Here is an 18,698-nt window from a genome sequence, read left to right on the forward strand (position 1 = left end):
AAATAACATCATTTTAGCAGCGAATATAGATAACTTATTAATTTATAAACAATTAAAGCCATTTATATTTATTTAACATAAATAAATGATTTAACCGTGTAACCCGCCGTGGTTTTGGTTACTTGGTATTTAACTAACCAGGGCCAACCGAAAAACGAGAATGCGCCACGTCAGCAAGGAATAGGATGAGCAAGAAGTTGTAGAGCACAAGCTACAACCTCCTCTCCTTCCTGCTAATGCTAAATGCTAATCCACACTCTCTTCTTTCTCTCTCTTCTTCTTCTTCTTCTTCTTCATCCATGGAAGTTAACCTGTGTTGGAACCACCATCACGCTCTCAGATTAACCTCACGCTCTCCCTCTTCTTCTTCTTCTTCTTCTCCTTCCTTCTCTCTCTCCACTCTCCGCACACAGTTCCTCGGTTGCGCTCACAGTCTCAGGCCTCCGCCACCACTTCGCTCTCGAAACAAATGCAACAAGTTAGGGCTTCTTCGCCTCCATTCCCCGAGCTTCGTCTTCAAGGCCTCCTTCCATTCTCACTCCGCCATCGTCGTCGTCATCATAGTTACTTTATCTGCCGTTTCTTTCCTCCACTTCACTCTCAACAAGAGAAAGAAGACTCTCAACCAGGTCACTAAACTATATATTCAAACTTAACCTGTGTGATGTTCTCTTCCAAAGTTTTGTCGTTTGAATGTTCGTTTTGCGTCGTACAGTTTGTGCGGTAAATGGAATTCTGAATCTCACAGCGAACGGTTACTTTAGATAATATCGTTAAATCATCTACTTTGACGGCTACTACTTCCATTAATGAAGTTAAATTAGTTGCAACTTTAGATAATAGTTGTAGTTAAGACCGAAGAGATAAAGTATGTGGAATTCTGAAATTCACAGTGAATAGTTTTACTTTAGATAATATCGTTAAATCATCTATTTTGACAATTAGTAGTTTTATAGTTTTCTTCACAGTGAGAGAGAAACTAAAATGTATACACTCAACGTTATCATTTAGTCATCTGATTGGGGAATTCTTCTGCTTAGATTCGTTTAGTGTCATAGATAGGGTGGTATTGCTGTGAGAACTTCACTGCCTAATATCCGTAGTGTTCCCTCCTTGGCCAAGTTTAAAGTTATTTGTGAATTGATTGCATCTATTATATTTATGTACAATTAGCTCCTTCCTAACGTTTTCACCACTACAGTCACGGGGACATGCAAAATTTGCATTATCACCACAAGGAAGTAATGTTGGGAACCAGGTCATTGATAGCCACATTCTTGGTTTTCCTGAATTTCAAAGGGATATCCCACTGAATGAAATTGGTAAGTTAAAGGATTACAAAGGAGAAGACAACTGTGCTTTGGAGGACAAAGAGACCCACCTTCCATTTTTGAAATCTTCAGTGGTGCATGAAGCGGCCTTCATGACTAAGACTTCAGAGTCATCTTCTTCTGTTCTTGACTCTAATGTTAATGATAACAGTTCCAAGGTATTAGACGAGTCTTTTTTATCTGTGGCATTCCAATCAAGTTCGTTACAATCTCTTGCTTTTGCTGAGGAAATGGCTATACAAGTGGAAGAAAATCAAGATAAAGTTGACTCTGATCCCGAGTTGCCTTTGGGTATGGTTAAATCTGAGCCTAAAGCTTCTTCTGATTGTGTAAACAATGCACTCCCAACAATCAATGAACATACTAAAGAAAAAATTGACCTTGGGGCCATCAGCAGTGATGTCCTTTTTGGTGAATCAGTTAGGGGAGAGCTGTACATGTTTTATGAGGATAGCAAGTCTGCAACTGGATCCATGACACCACTTGGTAGTTTAAAGTCATTATCTACTCGTGCTTCTTTTAGGAATAGAAAAGTATTGACCTCAGCAATGAGAAACATCACACTAAAAGGATCAGGATTATCTACAGATATTCCTCTACAAAGTGCAGGTAATTACATAAAAGAAAATGCACTATGATTTCATTTCATTGGTAATATAGGTGGTCAAATCTTTATATAATATCTTGATGTGCAAACCAAAATTTAAAGGAAACTTTTTGGTAAACCATGTTTATTGATTCAGAGTATGTTGAAGGAGCGGTTGAAATTTCCAGTGATAAAGAAGGCTACCCTACACAACATGTAAGTAAAAGCTTGAGGCAAGGAAGCAGATCTTCAAGAGACAGGGAAATCAATTCTGTGGATTATAATAGTAACAAAGTTTTGTCTCAGAATGCCCACTCAATCAGGGTGCATGTTGATCAGAGAAATGACCAAATCAGGGTGCATGATGGTCAGAAAAATGATCCTTCAGAGCATCTAAGCAAATATAATAATTTTCTTAAAGCTGGGAGGTAATCTTTTGTCCTGATCTACCCCCAATGAACAGTAAAGAACATAAACTTGTGGAGTTTTATACATGTCACAAATTTTTTTTAACTGAAACAATGTGGTCAAGCTCCGCTTCCTCTTGTTCTCATTTGTTGACTATATTATGATCATGATGTCCGTTCTGACATACTGTCACTGTTACTTTTAAGCTTGAAGAGCTTATTTTGAAGTACATTGATTTGTTAGGTTGCATGAATGTGTAGAATTGCTTAAAGATATGGAAACGAAGGGTTTATTAGATATGAATAAGGTACGTGCATCTTTCTGGCTGTGACTTGATATTCTGTTCTTCAATTTTGAGTTTCTCATACATGCCATTTTTACCGGTTATAGGTATATCATGCCAAGTTTTTTGACATCTGCAAGAGGCAAAAGGCTGTTAAAGAAGCTTTTGATTACATTAGGCTTATTTCAAATCCAACGTTGAGTACATTTAATATGCTTATGTCAGTTTGTACAAGCTCCCAAGATTCAGAAGGTAAGTTGATCTGGGTTACCCTCCAGAATGTTTTTTCTCTGTCATCTTTTCAGTTCATGATATTTGTGTTATGTATTCAGGGGCTTTCCAAGTTTTGCAGCTTCTTAAGGAGGCTCGACTTGAACCTGATTGCAAACTTTATACTACTCTGATATCAACTTGTGCTAAGAGTGGGAAAGTTGATCTGATGTTTGAAGTACAATATTTCTCTTCTTGGATTTGTCAATTGATTCGCTATAGCATGATATTATTATGCTTAATATATTTTTCTCTATATTCCATATCTAGTAAAAATGTTAATTTGTATGCTTAGGTGTTCCACAAGATGGTTAATTCTGGAGTGGAACCAAATGTTCTTACCTATGGGGCACTTATTGATGGTTGTGCTAGAGCTGGGCAAGTAGCTAAAGCATTTGGTGTTTATGGGATAATGAGGTCCAAGGTACAATAATTGAAACATGTCTTTCTAGAGAATTATATTGTCCATGGTATTAGTTGAGGTGCTGCCGAAATTCTTAATTGTGCATGCTGATGTGATGTTCGTATGCAGTAGAATGTGAAGCCAGACCGTGTTGTATTCAATGCACTTATAGCTGCATGTGCCAAGGCAGGAGCTGTGGATCGTGCATTTGATGTGTTATCAGAAATGGCAGTTGAAACACAGCCCATTGACCCAGATCACATAACTTTTGGTGCACTGATGAAGGCATGCGCAAATGCTGGTCAGGTGTGGTTTCTTTCTTTCTCGATTCCCCCCTTAGAACTCGACATCAATTTTGGTAGTTCTTATGTGTTTCCTGTCTCTTTTCATTAGGCTTTGTTTGAAATCTGTTTAATGCTTAAAAATGATGCGTTTTCCACAGGTTGAACGAGCACGAGAGGTGTATAAGATGATACAACAGTATAACATAAAGGGATCTCCAGAAGTTTATACCATTGCCATTAATTCTTGCAGCCAAACTGGAGATTGGGATTTTGCACTTAGTGTATACAATGACATGACCTGGAAAGGGGTGCTCCCTGATGAGGTTTTTTTTGGTTTTTTTTTTTTTTTATTTATAATTTTCTTGGTGATTTAAATTATTAAAATATGTGGTTTTTGTGGATTTTAAAACATAAAAATGCCTCTTCTGTTTGTATGGTGGTTTCTAGAATTGATTCTTGCATTTTAAGTTCCGTCCTTTTTTACCATTGTTTGCTTACAGAAGTTATTGACTAAATATGCAGATGTTTCTGAGTGCACTAATAGACGTTGCTGGACATGCTAAAAAGCTGGATGCTGCCTTTGATGTCCTACAAGAAGCCCGTAAAGGAGGAATACGTGTTGGGATAATGTCATATAGCTCATTGATGGGCGCTTGTAGCAATGTATGTGAGGTCAAGTAATATGATTTAAAGGGGAAAATAATTGGCATGCTTGAAAATGAAGACAAAAATGAGTCTAGTCTTACCCATAGCAATTTTTTAGTCATGCAACCCAAAAAATTGGGTATTGGATTTTTCATAGTTAAATCATGGGCTGTATGGAAGGTAATGGAATTGAAATGGATTGAATAGAGTGGATTTGAATTATGTATTTAAAAACAGATAATAAGAAGATATTTTATGTTTTGAATAATTAGTCATTAATTTAGGAAAATTTAATTGTTAAATGGCTGTTATTAAGTTTTCTACTTGGGGATGTATTACAACTATTATGGTTTTCACTTTAATTATCAGGTTTTTCTAGCATTCTTGCTATTGATTTTAGATAAGAATGTATGATATTATCTTTTCATTTGTAGTATCTAAGGATTTTGTGTTCTAGTTGATGACCCTGAATCTAAAAACCAAAAATAATGAATCTAAACTTATTACATCTGAGAACCCTAAAATAAATACTTAGATAAATTAATATAGAATATGAAAGTACAAGTATGACCTAAGACTTACATCATGGTTTATGTTTCTTTTCCATTTAAGTTATGTTTTTTCAATTCTTTTGCAGCCTGCACTTAGTTCACCATTCTGAAAAATGTTTTACTAACTAGTGGCAAATGCTTGTTTTAGGCAAGAAATTGGCAGAAAGCATTGGAGCTATACGATTATCTTAAGTCTCGTAAATTGGTGAAAACAGTTTCAACAGTTAATGCTTTGCTCACTGCACTTTGTAAGTTGACTTTTTTCTTTATTTAATTTTGCATTGATTCAGGATGTTTATGCTTCAGCACTTACTGATTGATTTAGGATGCTGTTCAATGGCTTTGCAAAGTAATTCCTAAAAGTAACTGCGAATTCGAAGGAAGATGGTAGGGTTTTGTAAATTGTGGAACTTTCAGTTAATGTTAATTGGTTTGGTAAACATGTAAAGAACCAATTCAACCCAAAAGCTTAAGTTGTTGAGTGGAGTGAGGATACATTAATGATTTTATATATCTCAACATGCTCCCTCACACGAGAGCTCACTGGGCTTGAAGGGTGGATGATACAACCCAACCCATGCCTCAGCCCATTGTGTATAAAAGAGACAAACACAGGAGAGTGTGGGCCCCAGCCCAATCTGAGCTAGCTGCTGACTCAGCTATTCTGTTACAACAGAATAGGGAAGCACAACAACGCGAGAGGGGGGAGGATTAAAGAACGTGGCTGGGGGTGAGAGAAGTTTTATCGAATCAGAAGAATAGAATTGGGAACTTGGGAGAGAATGGAGCCTCTCCAATTGCTCCATGTTATCTTTACTTTTCTGTTATTTCCTTTTATTGTAATCTTCAATTTGGTGTGTAATGAGTTGAATAGCTGTGCTGCTCTGTAATTTGTCTCAGAGATTTCCGCTGTTAATTTCTTGAATCCATTGTGGTGTTACTGGTTCTGAACGATATAGACAGAGTTTGCAATATAATTTCCTTATTTCCATCTTGTTTGAGTTGATTGTTGGTTGGTCTGTATCAATTGGTATCAGAGCTCCGATCTAGGAGCTCTGTGGGATGGTTGTTACGAGAAACATGGAGAACCGTATGGAAGTTCTGGAGGAGAGGATGCGTAGGAACGATGCTCAAAATGAGGAGCTGCTTAGACGAACGGAAGCCAGCGAGGGAGGCATTGCTGAAATCACCCGACGGCTGGATGAGATGGCAGAGAGGAGACCAGGTGCGTCACACGAGGAGAATAATCTGAACAGAGGGTTTGGGAGGAGGTTCAGTCCAGTCGCTCCCATGACTAGGCGCCTTGAAATTTCCTTGTTCTGTGGTGAGGACGCTTATGGGTGGATAAACAAAGTAGAAAGGTATTTCGTCATCAATGGCGTAGCTGAGGAGGATAAGGTGGCGGCTGTAATGGTAACGTTAGAAGATGAAGCGCTTCAATGGTATTTGTGGTGGGAGATAAACAATCCTAATGCCGATTGGGAATTTTTCCGACGAGAGTTGATGAGTAGGTTTCAGCCGGAAGCTCTGGATAACCCCTATCGAGCACTCTATACACTCAAGCAGGTAGGCACAGTGGTGGAGTTCAGACGTGAGTTTGAGAAGATGATTGGGGCCTTGCGATTTGAAGACGAAGATCTGTTGAAAGGGGCGTGGCTCAACGGCGTTCGAAGTAGCATACGAGAGGAGTTGATGATGAGTCCCACCATTAACCTTACAGACATGATGAAGTTTTCTCTGAAAATAGAGAAGAGGAATGATGCGTGGAAGGAGGAAGGGATAGCTGCTGGAGGACGAACTGGATCGTATGGGTCCAATAGGGGAGTGCAGGGCCAACGAAATTGGGCCAATCCACAAACGAACAAGAGCTGGAGCGGGTCGGGTTCATTAAACCCCACAAGTTCGGGTCGGGTTATGGGCCAGCCCAACTCAACCAATCAAAACTACTCAGCGTCCCAATCCACTAGGGCACCAAACGAAGATCAAAGAACGGTGGCTACGAAGGGGAACCATGGCCAGGTCAATCACAACAGCGACGGTGGACAGGCTGCTGAAAGTCAGGCGAGCAGTAACCGGCGACTTTCTCCGGCGGAGGTCAGGGAACGCCAAGCGAAGGGGCTGTGTTTCACATGCAACGAACGCTGGAACCCGAATCACAGATGCCTTTTCAAACACTTACAGATCATGATCGTTGACGACGAAGACAACAACGAAGGACAGGATCCCGTTGGTGATGGAGAAAAAACGGCGGAAGAAGATCCCCAAGAACGGAGAGAGGAAACGGCTATGCAACTCTCGATGCAGAGCCTACTAGGGCTCACTTCAAGCCAAACGCTCAAAGCGTGGGGGGAGATTCTAGAGTCCAAGGTTATTGTGATGATAGATTGTGGAGCATCGAGCAATTTCATAAGGAAAGGGGTGGCTGAACAGTTAGGGCTACGGGTGACAGAGACACCAACTTACAACGTGGAGGTAGGGGATGGCCATAAGGTGTGCTGCCAAGGAGTGTGTAAGGAAGTAAGTATCAAGCTTCAAGGTACGCTGGTCACTCAGGATCTCTATATATTCGATTTGGGAAGTGCTGATGTGGTCCTCGGGTTAGATTGGCTAACTCAATTAGGGGAGATAAAGGCTAACTTCAAGGAGTTAACCTTGAAATTCGTGCGAGGAGAACAGGAAGTTGTCATCAAAGGAGATCCAACCTTGTCTCATTCTGTTGTTTCTCTGAAGTCGATTGTGAAGGCCCTCCAAGATCAAGGTCAGGGATTTTTCCTGAGATCAGAAAAGGAAATTGAGGGGGATAGTGAAGTTCAGTGGGAGGAGTTGGAAGAGTTGCTAACTGAATATGAGGACATTTTTCAGAAAGCCAAAGGACTTCCACCAAGACGAGAGCAGGACCGTGCGATCAACTTGAAGTCAGAAAGTGAGGTACCAAATATTCGCCCCTATAGGTATCCCCATTACCAGAAGACTGAGATTGAAAATCTGGTGGCTGAGTTACTTGGGGATGGGCTGATTAGACACAGTACCAGTCCTTATTCTAGTCCAATGATCTTGGTAAAGAAGAAGGATGGTAGCTGGAGGGTCTGTGTTGACTACAGGGCATTGAACAAGTTAATTGTTCCTGATAAATTCCCTATACCGGTTGTGGATGAGCTAGGGGGTTCCACAATATTTTCTAAGCTCGATTTGAAATCTGGTTTTCACCAGATAAGGATGCACGAAGAGGACATACCGAAGACAGCATTCAGAACACACCAGGGGCATTACGAATATCTGGTGATGCCCTTTGGCCTGACAAACGCACCTTCGTCGTTTCAGTCCCTCATGAATGAAGTCCTGAGGCCATTTTTGAGACGGTTCGCGTTGGTGTTCTTTGATGATATTATGGTGTACAGTAAGGGAAGGGAGGAACATTTGGAACACCTGCGGTTGGTCTTTGAGTCTCTACGGTCTAATTCCTTGGTGTGCAACAGGAAGAAATGTAGCTTTGGCAAAGGTCAGATGGAGTATTTGGGTCATGTCATCACAGCTGAGGGGGTGAGGGCTGACCCAAGTAAGGTTCAAGCTATGAAGGGCTGGCCAGTACCCAAAGATATAAAAGGGTTGAGAGGATTCTTGGGTCTAACGGGGTATTACCGGAGGTTTGTACAAGATTATGGGAAGGTTGCTAAACCTTTGACCGAGTTGCTTAAAAAAAATGCCTTCAAGTGGACAGATGAAGCAGAAAAGGCCTTTGAGCTCTTGAAGGAGAAAATGAGCACTGTGCCTGTTTTGGCTTTACCAGATTTTGCTAAGCCATTTACTGTAGTAACTGATGCCTCTGGAAGGGGGATTGGGGCTGTCTTGATGCAAGATAATAGGCCCATTGCATTTCTGAGCCAAGGGTTTTCCCCTAGAGCACAAGGGAAGTCCATCTACGAAAAAGAACTCATGGCCATAGTCTTCGCAGTGCAAAAATGGAGACATTACCTAATGGGGAGACACTTCGTCATTAAGTCAGATCAGAAGAGTCTGAAGTTCTTAACTGACCAGAAGATTCTAAATGAAGAGCAACAAAAGTGGGCCATCAAGCTACTTGGATACGATTTCGAAATACAGTACTACCCAGGGAAGGAGAATCAGGTTGCTGATGCTCTTTCTAGGCAGATGCAATTGTCGAGTATTACTCGCCTACACTTGCCTACGTTAGATGAGTTCGAGTTGGAGCTGCAGGGGGATGACATGATGAGGAATATTATGCAGGATCTGCTAGTTGGCAAGGATGTTCACAAGGGGTTTAAGTTACGGGAGGGGAAGTTGTATTACAATGAAAGGTTAGTACTGTCCAAAAACTCCAAGTTCATTTCTGTTTTACTTCATGAGTTCCACGATTCTAGCTTTGGTGGACATTCTGGGTACTTTCGAACATACAAAAGATTAGCTGGTTTGGTTTATTGGGAGGGGATGAAAAAGAGTATCAAGGAATATGTAGCTTCTTGCGTGACTTGTCAACAGAGTAAAGCCCATAACCTCACCCCAGCTGGTCTTCTGCAACCTTTGCCTATCCCAGATGAAGTGTGGGCTGACATTTCCATGGATTTTATTGGGGGCCTGCCGAAAGCAATGGGGTTTGACACAATTTTGGTGGTGGTTGACCGCCTCACTAAATACGCGCATTTTTTACCCCTAAAACATCCATACACAACAAGGGAAGTTGCTGAGTTGTTCATAAAGGAAGTGGTAAGGCTCCACGGGTTCCCCACAACGATTGTTTCTGATAGGGACCGAGTCTTTATGAGTTCCTTTTGGACGAATTTGTTTAAAAGTGCAGGTACTAAATTGCATTATAGTACAGCTTATCACCCGCAAACTAATGGTCAAACGGAGGTCGTCAATAGGAGTTTGGAGGTATATCTGAGGTGTTTCTGTGGGCCCAAGCCCAAACAGTGGCCCAAGTGGATTCCTTGGGCTGAGTTTTGGTACAACACCTCTTACAAGGATGCTACCGGAATGACCCCATTTAAGGCCCTCTATGGCAGGGACCCTCCTCACTTGATCCGAGGAACGGAGTCACTAACTAATGTTGATGCTCTTTCTCAGTCCTTGGCTGCCAGAGACAATATCTTGCTGGACTTGAAAAATAATCTAATTCAAGCACAGGATCGCATGAAGACCCACGCCAATCAGCATAGAAGAGATGTTCAATATGCTCCTGGTGATTTAGTTTACCTAAGGTTGCAGCCTTATAGGCTAAAGACTACAGCCAGACGCGTTAATGAGAAGCTCAGTCCTAGATACTATGGTCCATATGCTGTTTTGGAAAGAATTGGAGAAACTGCCTACAAACTTCAGTTACCCAGGGGTTGTCAGGTTCACCCAGTTTTCCACGCCTCACTGCTCAAGAAAGCTGCAACTCCGGTGGCCAATGCACAGCCATTACCATCGGTGTTGTCAGAAGATTGGGAACTGCTGGTTGAACCTGAGAGGTTGGTTAAATGGAGGCTGGCCACTAATGGTGACATGCAGGTCCTTCTCAAATGGTATCACTTACCAGACTTTGAGAATACATGGGAGTCTTTTGATGTCATCAACAAGCAATTTCCTCACTTCCACCTTGAGGACAAGGTGCTTGAATTGGGGGGGAGTATTGATACAACCCAACCCATGCCTCAGCCCATTGTGTATAAAAGAGACAAACACAGGAGAGTGTGGGCCCCAGCCCAATCTGAGCTAGCTGCTGACTCAGCTATTCTGTTACAACAGAATAGGGAAGCACAACAACGCGAGAGGGGGGAGGATTAAAGAACGTGGCTGGGGGTGAGAGAAGTTTTATCGAATCAGAAGAATAGAATTGGGAACTTGGGAGAGAATGGAGCCTCTCCAATTGCTCCATGTTATCTTTACTTTTCTGTTATTTTCTTTTATTGTAATCTTCAATTTGGTGTGTAATGAGTTGAATAGCTGTGCTGCTCTGTAATTTGTCTCAGAGATTTCCGCTGTTAATTTCTTGAATCAATTGTGGTGTTACTGGTTCTGAACGATATAGACAGAGTTTGCAATATAATTTCCTTATTTCCATCTTGTTTGAGTTGATTGTTGGTTGGTCTGTATCAGTGGACAATGCACATGCCCACCTACCTGTGCGAAGAAAGAAATTCCACTACAAAAAAAGTTGGGGGCGGTGAGGATCGAACCCGGTACACCGAGGCTCTGATACCATGTAAAGAACCAATTCAACTCAAAAGCTTAAGCTTTTGGGTGAGAATACATTAATGGTTTTATATATCTCAACAAAACACATCTGAAGAGAAAGTTAATTGAGAGAAATCAGATAAGATAAGATGGAGAGAAGAAAGACCAAAGAGACGCATAAGATGGCTTGGCAGCTAAAGCTAATGTTTCTTTGGAAAGTTACTCTTCATTCATTCTTGGATAACTGATAAGTTCTTGCTTGACCTTGGACTAGTCAAAGTTAGGGGACCAAGAGTCCACAAGTGAAGGCAACGGAACCAGCCACTATTTACACAAATAAATAACCCCCAACAAAGTACTAATAAAACTCCAAATCCAAAGCTTAGACATAGACTCTAAATACCTAAATTCAAAACCTGATTGCAAAGTACTAAAATACCCCGTGATAATATACTTGATGCCGAAAGTGTATAGAAAAGTGGCTAAACAGAAAGTTGAGATTTCACAAAAGAGTAACCCTCCGGTTCTCAATTTCAATTAACAAAATAATAATATTCAACTCCTAGAATAAGGGTCATAAACACCCTTTTATAGACTAATTACAAATTGATTCAAAATTCAAAATTTAAAATTTAAAATTCTAAAAATAATAAAACTTCATAAAATAAATATAATAGTAATTAACATCTAAAAATAAATAAAAAATTACAAATAAATAATTCAAAATACATCTCAAATCTTTAATCTCAAATAACTCCAAATATGTTGCTTTCCTTTTCTTCCCAAACAAATCACAATCACATATGCTGCTTTATTGGGACTTGGATTCGATTGTAATTTGCTATATTTCAAATCATTGCCTCTTTCAACAATTGAATCATACTTATTGGGCAACAATTCTAGTTGACTACGAGCTTCTTGGATTAATGGTTGTTGGGTAATGTACAATGGGCCAATTGTAAGTGCATCAATACTTCTAACCAAGGCAATAACTCTACTAAATTGTCAAATATGGTGACCATAATTCAGAAATGAGAAAAGTAGAGAGAGAATAAGAACGTAGAGATGGAAAGAAAGTGTGAGCGAAACAGAGAGAAGAGAGAGAAATTTTATAAAATTGCTAATGTGCCTGAACTCCTTTATAGAACACTTTTTATACAGGTAACAAAGCTTCTAACTACAGAAACTGATATAGTATTTAAAAGAGAGTGGTGTTTAAAAGAGAAAATGAGATTGAGGAAGACAAAGGTAAATCTTTATTGATGAAAGAAAACAGAGTTACAGAGACATTAACTCTTGCAAGGAAGGGACTCTCCCTTCACAGTGGGTAAGACCCCTTCACCCCTTTTACAAAAATATCAGATGATTCCCCCAATAGACAAGCCTTCTCCTATTTATATCTAAACCCCCTAACGGTCTAACTAACTACATCTCCTATTGTTCCTTGTGTGGCTTAGCCTTCCTGCGCGTATAAACTCTCCAAACCGCTGGTGTAAGACTCTTATACTCTTCACGTGGCAAGTGTCCCGTAACAGAAACCTACTCTTAACAAACTTGTAACTGAACTCAACAACTTGCTAACTGAAACTATAACCCAAAGGTAGCAAATAATATGCCAGTACATAACATATCTTTGAACTACTAAGATCGAACAAGGACAGGTGTACATTAAGGCAAATGCTAAAATGATTTTACAATGGTTAATGGTTTATTTTCCCAAAGCATTTCTTGTTGAAGACATGGGTTACAATCCTCTACATTAGTTTTACCTGAATATGTATACTTCCAACTTCGTTTTCAATTTTATGGCTGCTGCAGTTTTTTTTCCTTCTGATCCATGGAGTTGCATCCATTAAGTATAGCTGTTTAATGGGAAAATTGGAGTTCAAAACATTGTAAGAGTTCTGTACAGGTGATGGAGACCAATTTCAGAAGGCTTTGGAGGTTCTATCTGAAATGAAAGGATTAGGATTGTCCCCTAACAGTATCACATTCTCAATACTTATAGTGGCAAGTGAGAAGTATGTGATCTAAGAGGATTTTGTTGTTGATTTAATGATTTAGTTTACGTTCTTTCTTGACCAGTTTTCTATTTTGCCTGCCTTTGTAGAAAGGATGATATGGAAGCAGCTCAAATGCTCCTTTCTCAAGCCAAAAAGGATGGTGCTGCCCCTAATCTCATCATGTGCCGATGCATAATTGGTGAGTCATTGGATTTTGTTAGTTTTTAATTCTTTGTGTTGCTATCTTTTCTTTCATACTGCTTTGAAAAATACCTGGTTCCCAACCCACTTCTACTTATACTTTTATTCACCTCATTAGGAGCTTTATTATTAAAAGACTATTGTCTCATTACATGATATTTGCAAATACATTGAAAATTGAAGTTATACTTTTCACTTTTGCATTTTTCTTTCATTTTCTTCCTTATTCTTTCTCAATTTTGTGTTTTTCCTATTTGTAAATTGTGTGGTAATAGCGTTGGAAGCGTTCCTATAAATACCATTTCATATAAAGAAAACAGAAATCATGATGTACTCTTATTCCTTCCTCTAAATTACAGAGTAAAATGCATTAGTCTCAACTTATGATTTGCATAGCTTTTTATTTATGAAATGAGTTCTTTATTCGCTGGGAACTTCAAGCAAAAGTCATGGACTTTGGTTATTTTGTTGCCCAACTCTATTCATATATTATGCCTAGAGAGTTCCAGGGTTTGTAAATCCTGATAGTACTTTGATGCCTTTGAAAGGAATGTGCTTGCGGAGATTTGAGAAGGCTTGCTTTGTTGGTGAACCTGTTTTATCTTTTCACTCAGGACGACCACAAGTTGATAATAAATGGTATTGGTTCTATCATTTTACTGTTTTAAAGGCATGATTACATGTCATCACTTGTAAAGGGGCAATACTAACTGTTTATTTATATATAGACATTCTTTTACAGTTTTATTTTGGGCAAACTACTCTCCATTCCCTGAGAGACCCTTATTTTACACTATCTTGTCCTCTATTTTGAAGTATTACACTCCCCTCCCTTGAGAGATGAAGATGTGCTACAATTTAGTCCATCTGAATGTAAACAACTTTCTTTGTGGTGATTAGCAACTACGAATGATCCTCCTAGGGGCATTTTTACTCTCTTTGTGATTTTTAGTGTCACAGAATTTTAAACACCTACTATTGACTTTGGGACTTTAGAAAATAAAATAAAGTTCAGTACACCCTTATTATCAGCTTTGAGACTTCACCCAAAATCATTTTATCTTCTAAAGTCCTAGAGTCAATAGTATGGGTTCAAAACTAGCTACTGATGACGCTGAGAGTAGCAAAGAGAGAAAAACTGCCCTTATGTGGCTTGTTCACATTAAAATAGACTAAAGTGTAAAACATATTAATCTCTCTAGGGATGGGAGTGTAATTTTTCAAAACAAAAGGGAGGGCAGTGTAACCTAAGCATCTCACAAGAGAGGGGAGTGTAATTTTCAATATATGCATGTCAAAATGCTATTTTTTATTTTGAAACTGTTGCGTCAATACAACGTTTTGTTTGAAGTGATCCATTTTTTTTTCATTTATGCCCAATTGAGACTGTGGAAGAAGGAAATTATTTAGTAACATGTGGGAATTTTGTAAATCACTCCTTTCTCAATTTGTTACGCCCATTAATTTGCTCAGGCTTCTCTTCTAGATTGTCTTGTCTTCTTTGTGAAAGTTTTTCATACTGCTTTCTACTCTTAGGACATCGCTGGCGTTAATGGTATATCGTGAAACAATTGGAGCTGGTGAAAAGCCTACAAGTGAAATATTGTCACAAATTCTAGGATGTCTGCAACTCCCTTGTGATGCATCTGTTAAGAATAGACTCGTTGAGAACCTGAGAGTAAGTGTTGACACTTCAAGTTTGTCAAACCTCTGTTCACTAATGGATGGATTTGGTCAATATGATCCTCGCGCTTTCTCAATACTTGAGGTCAGTATATAGCTGTCTATTCAATATCTTGCATCTTAATGTTTCTAAAGGAACCTGGATCATCATATGATGCGGTAATAATTGTGTAGGAAGCTGCTTCACATGGAATTGTTCCATCCGTATCGTTTAAAGTGAGTCCTATTGTTATCGATGCTAAAGAATTGCCTACTTTTACTGCTGAGGTGAGCTTGTCGAATTCTTAAATACTCGTACAATGGTTATTTCTTTTGCATATATGTATGTAGTTATTGTTGAGAATTCAAGTGTGAGTAGTGAAGTCCCACATTGATCAAAAATGGACTAAGTGAGTACCATATAAATGGAAGGACCCATAAACCTAATATTTTAAGATTTTGGGTTGGGACGTGGTGTTGAGTCCACTTGTTGTGATGGATTGCTACTTAACCCATTAATGATAGTTTTCCTTTACCGTGGGCTCCCCTCTCTCAGTCACCTAACAGTTATACATACTTCCTATGATGACACTAATGTGCAAATTAGCTCTGAAGGTTGACTAATGCATCCAATAGCCTCTTGTTTTCCTGCTTTTCCACTGTTTATGTCTCTTTCATAAGTCTTATATAACGGAGACATTTGCAAATTTGAACTTTCTAATACATGTGCTGAAGATAGACATTTATGTACTGTAATTGTTATATCTGTATCCCTAAATCCATGGAAATGTTATCAGGTATACCTCTTAACTGTTTTGAAAGGTCTCAAGCATCGCCTAGCAGCAGGTAATGTCATCTATTTTAATATCAGTGCTCCATTTTGCTTGTTGCACTTTTCAATGATGAAGTTTTTCTTCATAGAAAGATTATCTCCTCATATCCTTCTTCTTTTTTATTTATAACTCTTATGTGAGATTATGATAAAAAATTAAGTTAAATTTTCAAAATTAAGAACTTCAAAAAAGTTGAAGACTTTCTATATGATACATTTCTTTTCTTTTAAATATTAATTCTGTTTTGATTATTTGGACAAGGAAATGAGTGAAGTCAAGTGTAAGCAGTGGCGGAGCCGGGCTCAAATTTGAGCCCGGGCCAAAAAATTATACTTGTATGTATTTTTCTTAATTTTAGTTAGTTCATATCATAATATATTTAAATTGGGGAAGGATCCGTTTGCAAATTTTTTTTATAAATTTTTACAAATTATACTATATACTCCCGGAAGTATATAGTGTAACTAGTGTACTTCCGGGAGTACATAGTGTAGTTTGTAAACAAAAAGTTTATAAATATAACCCTCCCCATTTGAATTATATTAAATACATAGCACCTGAGCAGGCAATACCAAGAAGAATTAAAATTTTATCAAATATTTTTTAATTTTAATAATAATTTTTTATTCAAGTAGAAATTAAACACATAACCTAATACAACTTACCCAAATCTCTTACCAAAAATATTTTAAGTTTTAGATAGGGCCAAATTACAAATTGTAGTCCGAGCCAAATTATAATTAATTATATAATTATATATAATAAGTACAATTTATTTTTTTAATTTAGACAAGGCCACACCCAAAATGTATGTGGCTCCGCCATTCAGTGTAAGTTGATGTTGTCTTTTCTAATGAGAATAATGATTCCTTTCCAACGGTTGTACGGAGAGGAACAATTGACAACAGATGATTAACAAGAATATGGTTTATTTTATTTTTGAGTATCGTTATCTGCTGCAGCACATGATTATAACACATAAGACAGTGATTAGTGAGTCTCAACCCTCCCTTTCTTTTTGCTGCTTTTTTTTTCATTCTATTTAATGATTTTGCCAGCAATATGGGGACTTCTTTTTTGGTACTCTGCCACAAATATTGTAAACAAAGCCTTTATAATGGCATGATTGGTAGAATTGATTAAGTTTTTATGCCATTTTTCCAGATCGCTTTAATTCTTAGGACTGATCACTCCCTTGGGATCCATTTTTTATTTTTCAATTGGTGATGATTTAAGTCAACAACCTTAGTTTTCTTTTTAACATACTTTTTGAGATTTTCTTTTCTTTTTTTAACAGTGTTTGTTTAAATAAACTTGATTAATTAATAGTTTCCAGATGCATACTTTTACAAATTTACTAACCCAACAGATGGCATGCAGTGGAAGATATAGTTTACGTTATAGCCAACTTACTTCTTCGTTCTTGGTTCCTCATGAAAATCTTCTTCGCAGGTGCAAGATTACCCAATATAGTTGTTTTATTGCCTACAGAGAAAACAAAAGTTCCCTCTCCCAAGGGGGAAAAGATTATTAAACTTGCAGGAAGGTGAGAATAACCAATCCACAAATGCATCCATTTTCAACTTTTTTCCCATCATATTGTGGCCTCACATATCTGCAAAAGTACATTTTGTTCAAAGGTACAATATGAGCAACGAACCAAAATTGCCGAGCTTGAAGATCCCACTATATGTTTAAATGCGTGAAGATGTATATTTTTTAGGGTGCTATATCAAATATAGAAATCTATATGCAGCTATTATCTAGGTTTATATTTTACTAATTTACTGATTCACTTACAGTATTTGAATATGCGTCCACATGTTAGTAACAAACTGTGTGCGTACAGTGAATATCTTTTGAGATATTTCATGATCAAATAGAGTCAGTAGTCAAATGGCATGGGCAAGTCAAATTTTAATATTTTAAAATGTTCTTCTTTAGTATTAAGTGGGTGATTGGTTGCCCCTGGTAATATGTAGTTACATGCAGGTTCTTAATCTTTTTGCAATTTGCATTATATTTTACGGAGAAATTGTCAAAAACGTCTGATTTGCGTGACTAAAATAGTCGAATATGGCTATAAAATAAAAATGAAAAATAGTCGAATATAATTTCAAAAGGTGTTTTTGTGTGATCTTATTCATTTTGGTATAATATTTTCTCTTTTATGAAGTGTGTAAGATAATATTGTTGAAGAAATTTTTTGTATGACAAATATGCATTGTTTTGGCTTCAGAGTTGGCCAAGCAGTTGGAGCATTATTGAGGAGGCTTCAGATTCCTTATCAGGGTAATGAATCGTATGGGAAGCTTAGAATTAATGGTATAGTTCTGAAAAAATGGTTTCAGCCGAAACTTGAATCTCCATTCAGCGGAAATCCAGGTGACTGGAGCTCATCCCAATCACGACTGGGCAAAAGTATTAGCCATCAGCAGCGAAGCATTCGAACTGGCAATTTGTCTTTGGACTAAGTGTACATGTATTGATTACCAGCGGAAGACAAGCTTCTGCTTTTTGCCTAATACTAGCGCTCCTACCACCCCTTCAAAAACCATCTTCAATATTTTTTCAATAGAAGTTGAAAGCTCCTTCATACTAATGGTATAATAGAAGAGCGATTAAGACCCAAGAACGCAGATAATGCCTTCTTGAGTGCTGAGGCCATTGAATGTTAAGAGCAGGACAAGTGTAGGACATCTCAGCAAGTTCATTTTGATGAACAAGGTCTTACCCCCATATAATATAAGACGGCACAGATCTCGTTCTTTTGTGGATTAACTGCAGCTATTCCATGGCCTTTTGCAACGCGGATTATATAAAAGTATGATGATAGAGATGCAGATATTTGATTTATCTGTTATTGCTACTTGTATTTTGCCAGAACTCTCTAGGTGTAAAATAAAAATATGCAAATTGACAAAAAGTATCATATGATTTTGATATTTATAAGTTTTTCTATTTGAGAATGATTTGGTCCTTTAGATGCTTGAACTATTAAGATTACCGTTTTGTTTCCCCTCTTTCCAACAGAAAAGAAGACTGAAAAATAAAAATTGTAAGT

The 18,698-nt window shown here is 38.1% G+C and overlaps 1 protein-coding gene across 1 annotated transcript; it reads left to right on the plus strand.

The window, feature by feature from the left end:
• Positions 1-238: 238 nt before the first annotated feature.
• Positions 239-18,632, plus strand: LOC133288382 (pentatricopeptide repeat-containing protein MRL1, chloroplastic). Its single transcript, XM_061486118.1, has 19 exons — positions 239-629; positions 1,202-1,940; positions 2,075-2,345; positions 2,569-2,632; positions 2,716-2,860; positions 2,941-3,056; positions 3,174-3,302; positions 3,414-3,587; positions 3,724-3,888; positions 4,088-4,228; positions 4,910-5,009; positions 12,848-12,956; positions 13,046-13,137; positions 13,688-13,778; positions 14,676-14,907; positions 14,997-15,089; positions 15,599-15,647; positions 17,087-17,180; positions 17,874-18,632. The coding sequence occupies exons 1-19, from the start codon at positions 300-302 to the stop codon at positions 18,106-18,108; spliced, it is 3,369 nt and encodes a 1,122-aa protein (XP_061342102.1). The 5' UTR covers positions 239-299; the 3' UTR covers positions 18,109-18,632.
• The last annotated feature ends 66 nt before the right edge of the window (positions 18,633-18,698 follow it).

Source organism: Gastrolobium bilobum, unplaced genomic scaffold, assembly GCF_033153095.1.
Source record: "Gastrolobium bilobum isolate Gb01-03AN ecotype WA unplaced genomic scaffold, APGP_CSIRO_Gbil_v1 utg1578, whole genome shotgun sequence".
Taxonomy (NCBI): Eukaryota; Viridiplantae; Streptophyta; class Magnoliopsida; order Fabales; family Fabaceae; genus Gastrolobium; species Gastrolobium bilobum.

Coding starts and splice junctions, on each gene's coding strand:
- LOC133288382 (XM_061486118.1), top strand. CDS start 300: ATGGAAGTTAACCTGTGTTGGAACCACCATCACGCTCTCAGATTAACC. Junction 4,229..4,909: donor TGATGGGCGCTTGTAGCAAT/GTATGTGAGGTC, acceptor TGCTTGTTTTAG/GCAAGAAATTGGCAGAAAGC. Junction 15,090..15,598: donor TGCCTACTTTTACTGCTGAG/GTGAGCTTGTCG, acceptor AAATGTTATCAG/GTATACCTCTTAACTGTTTT.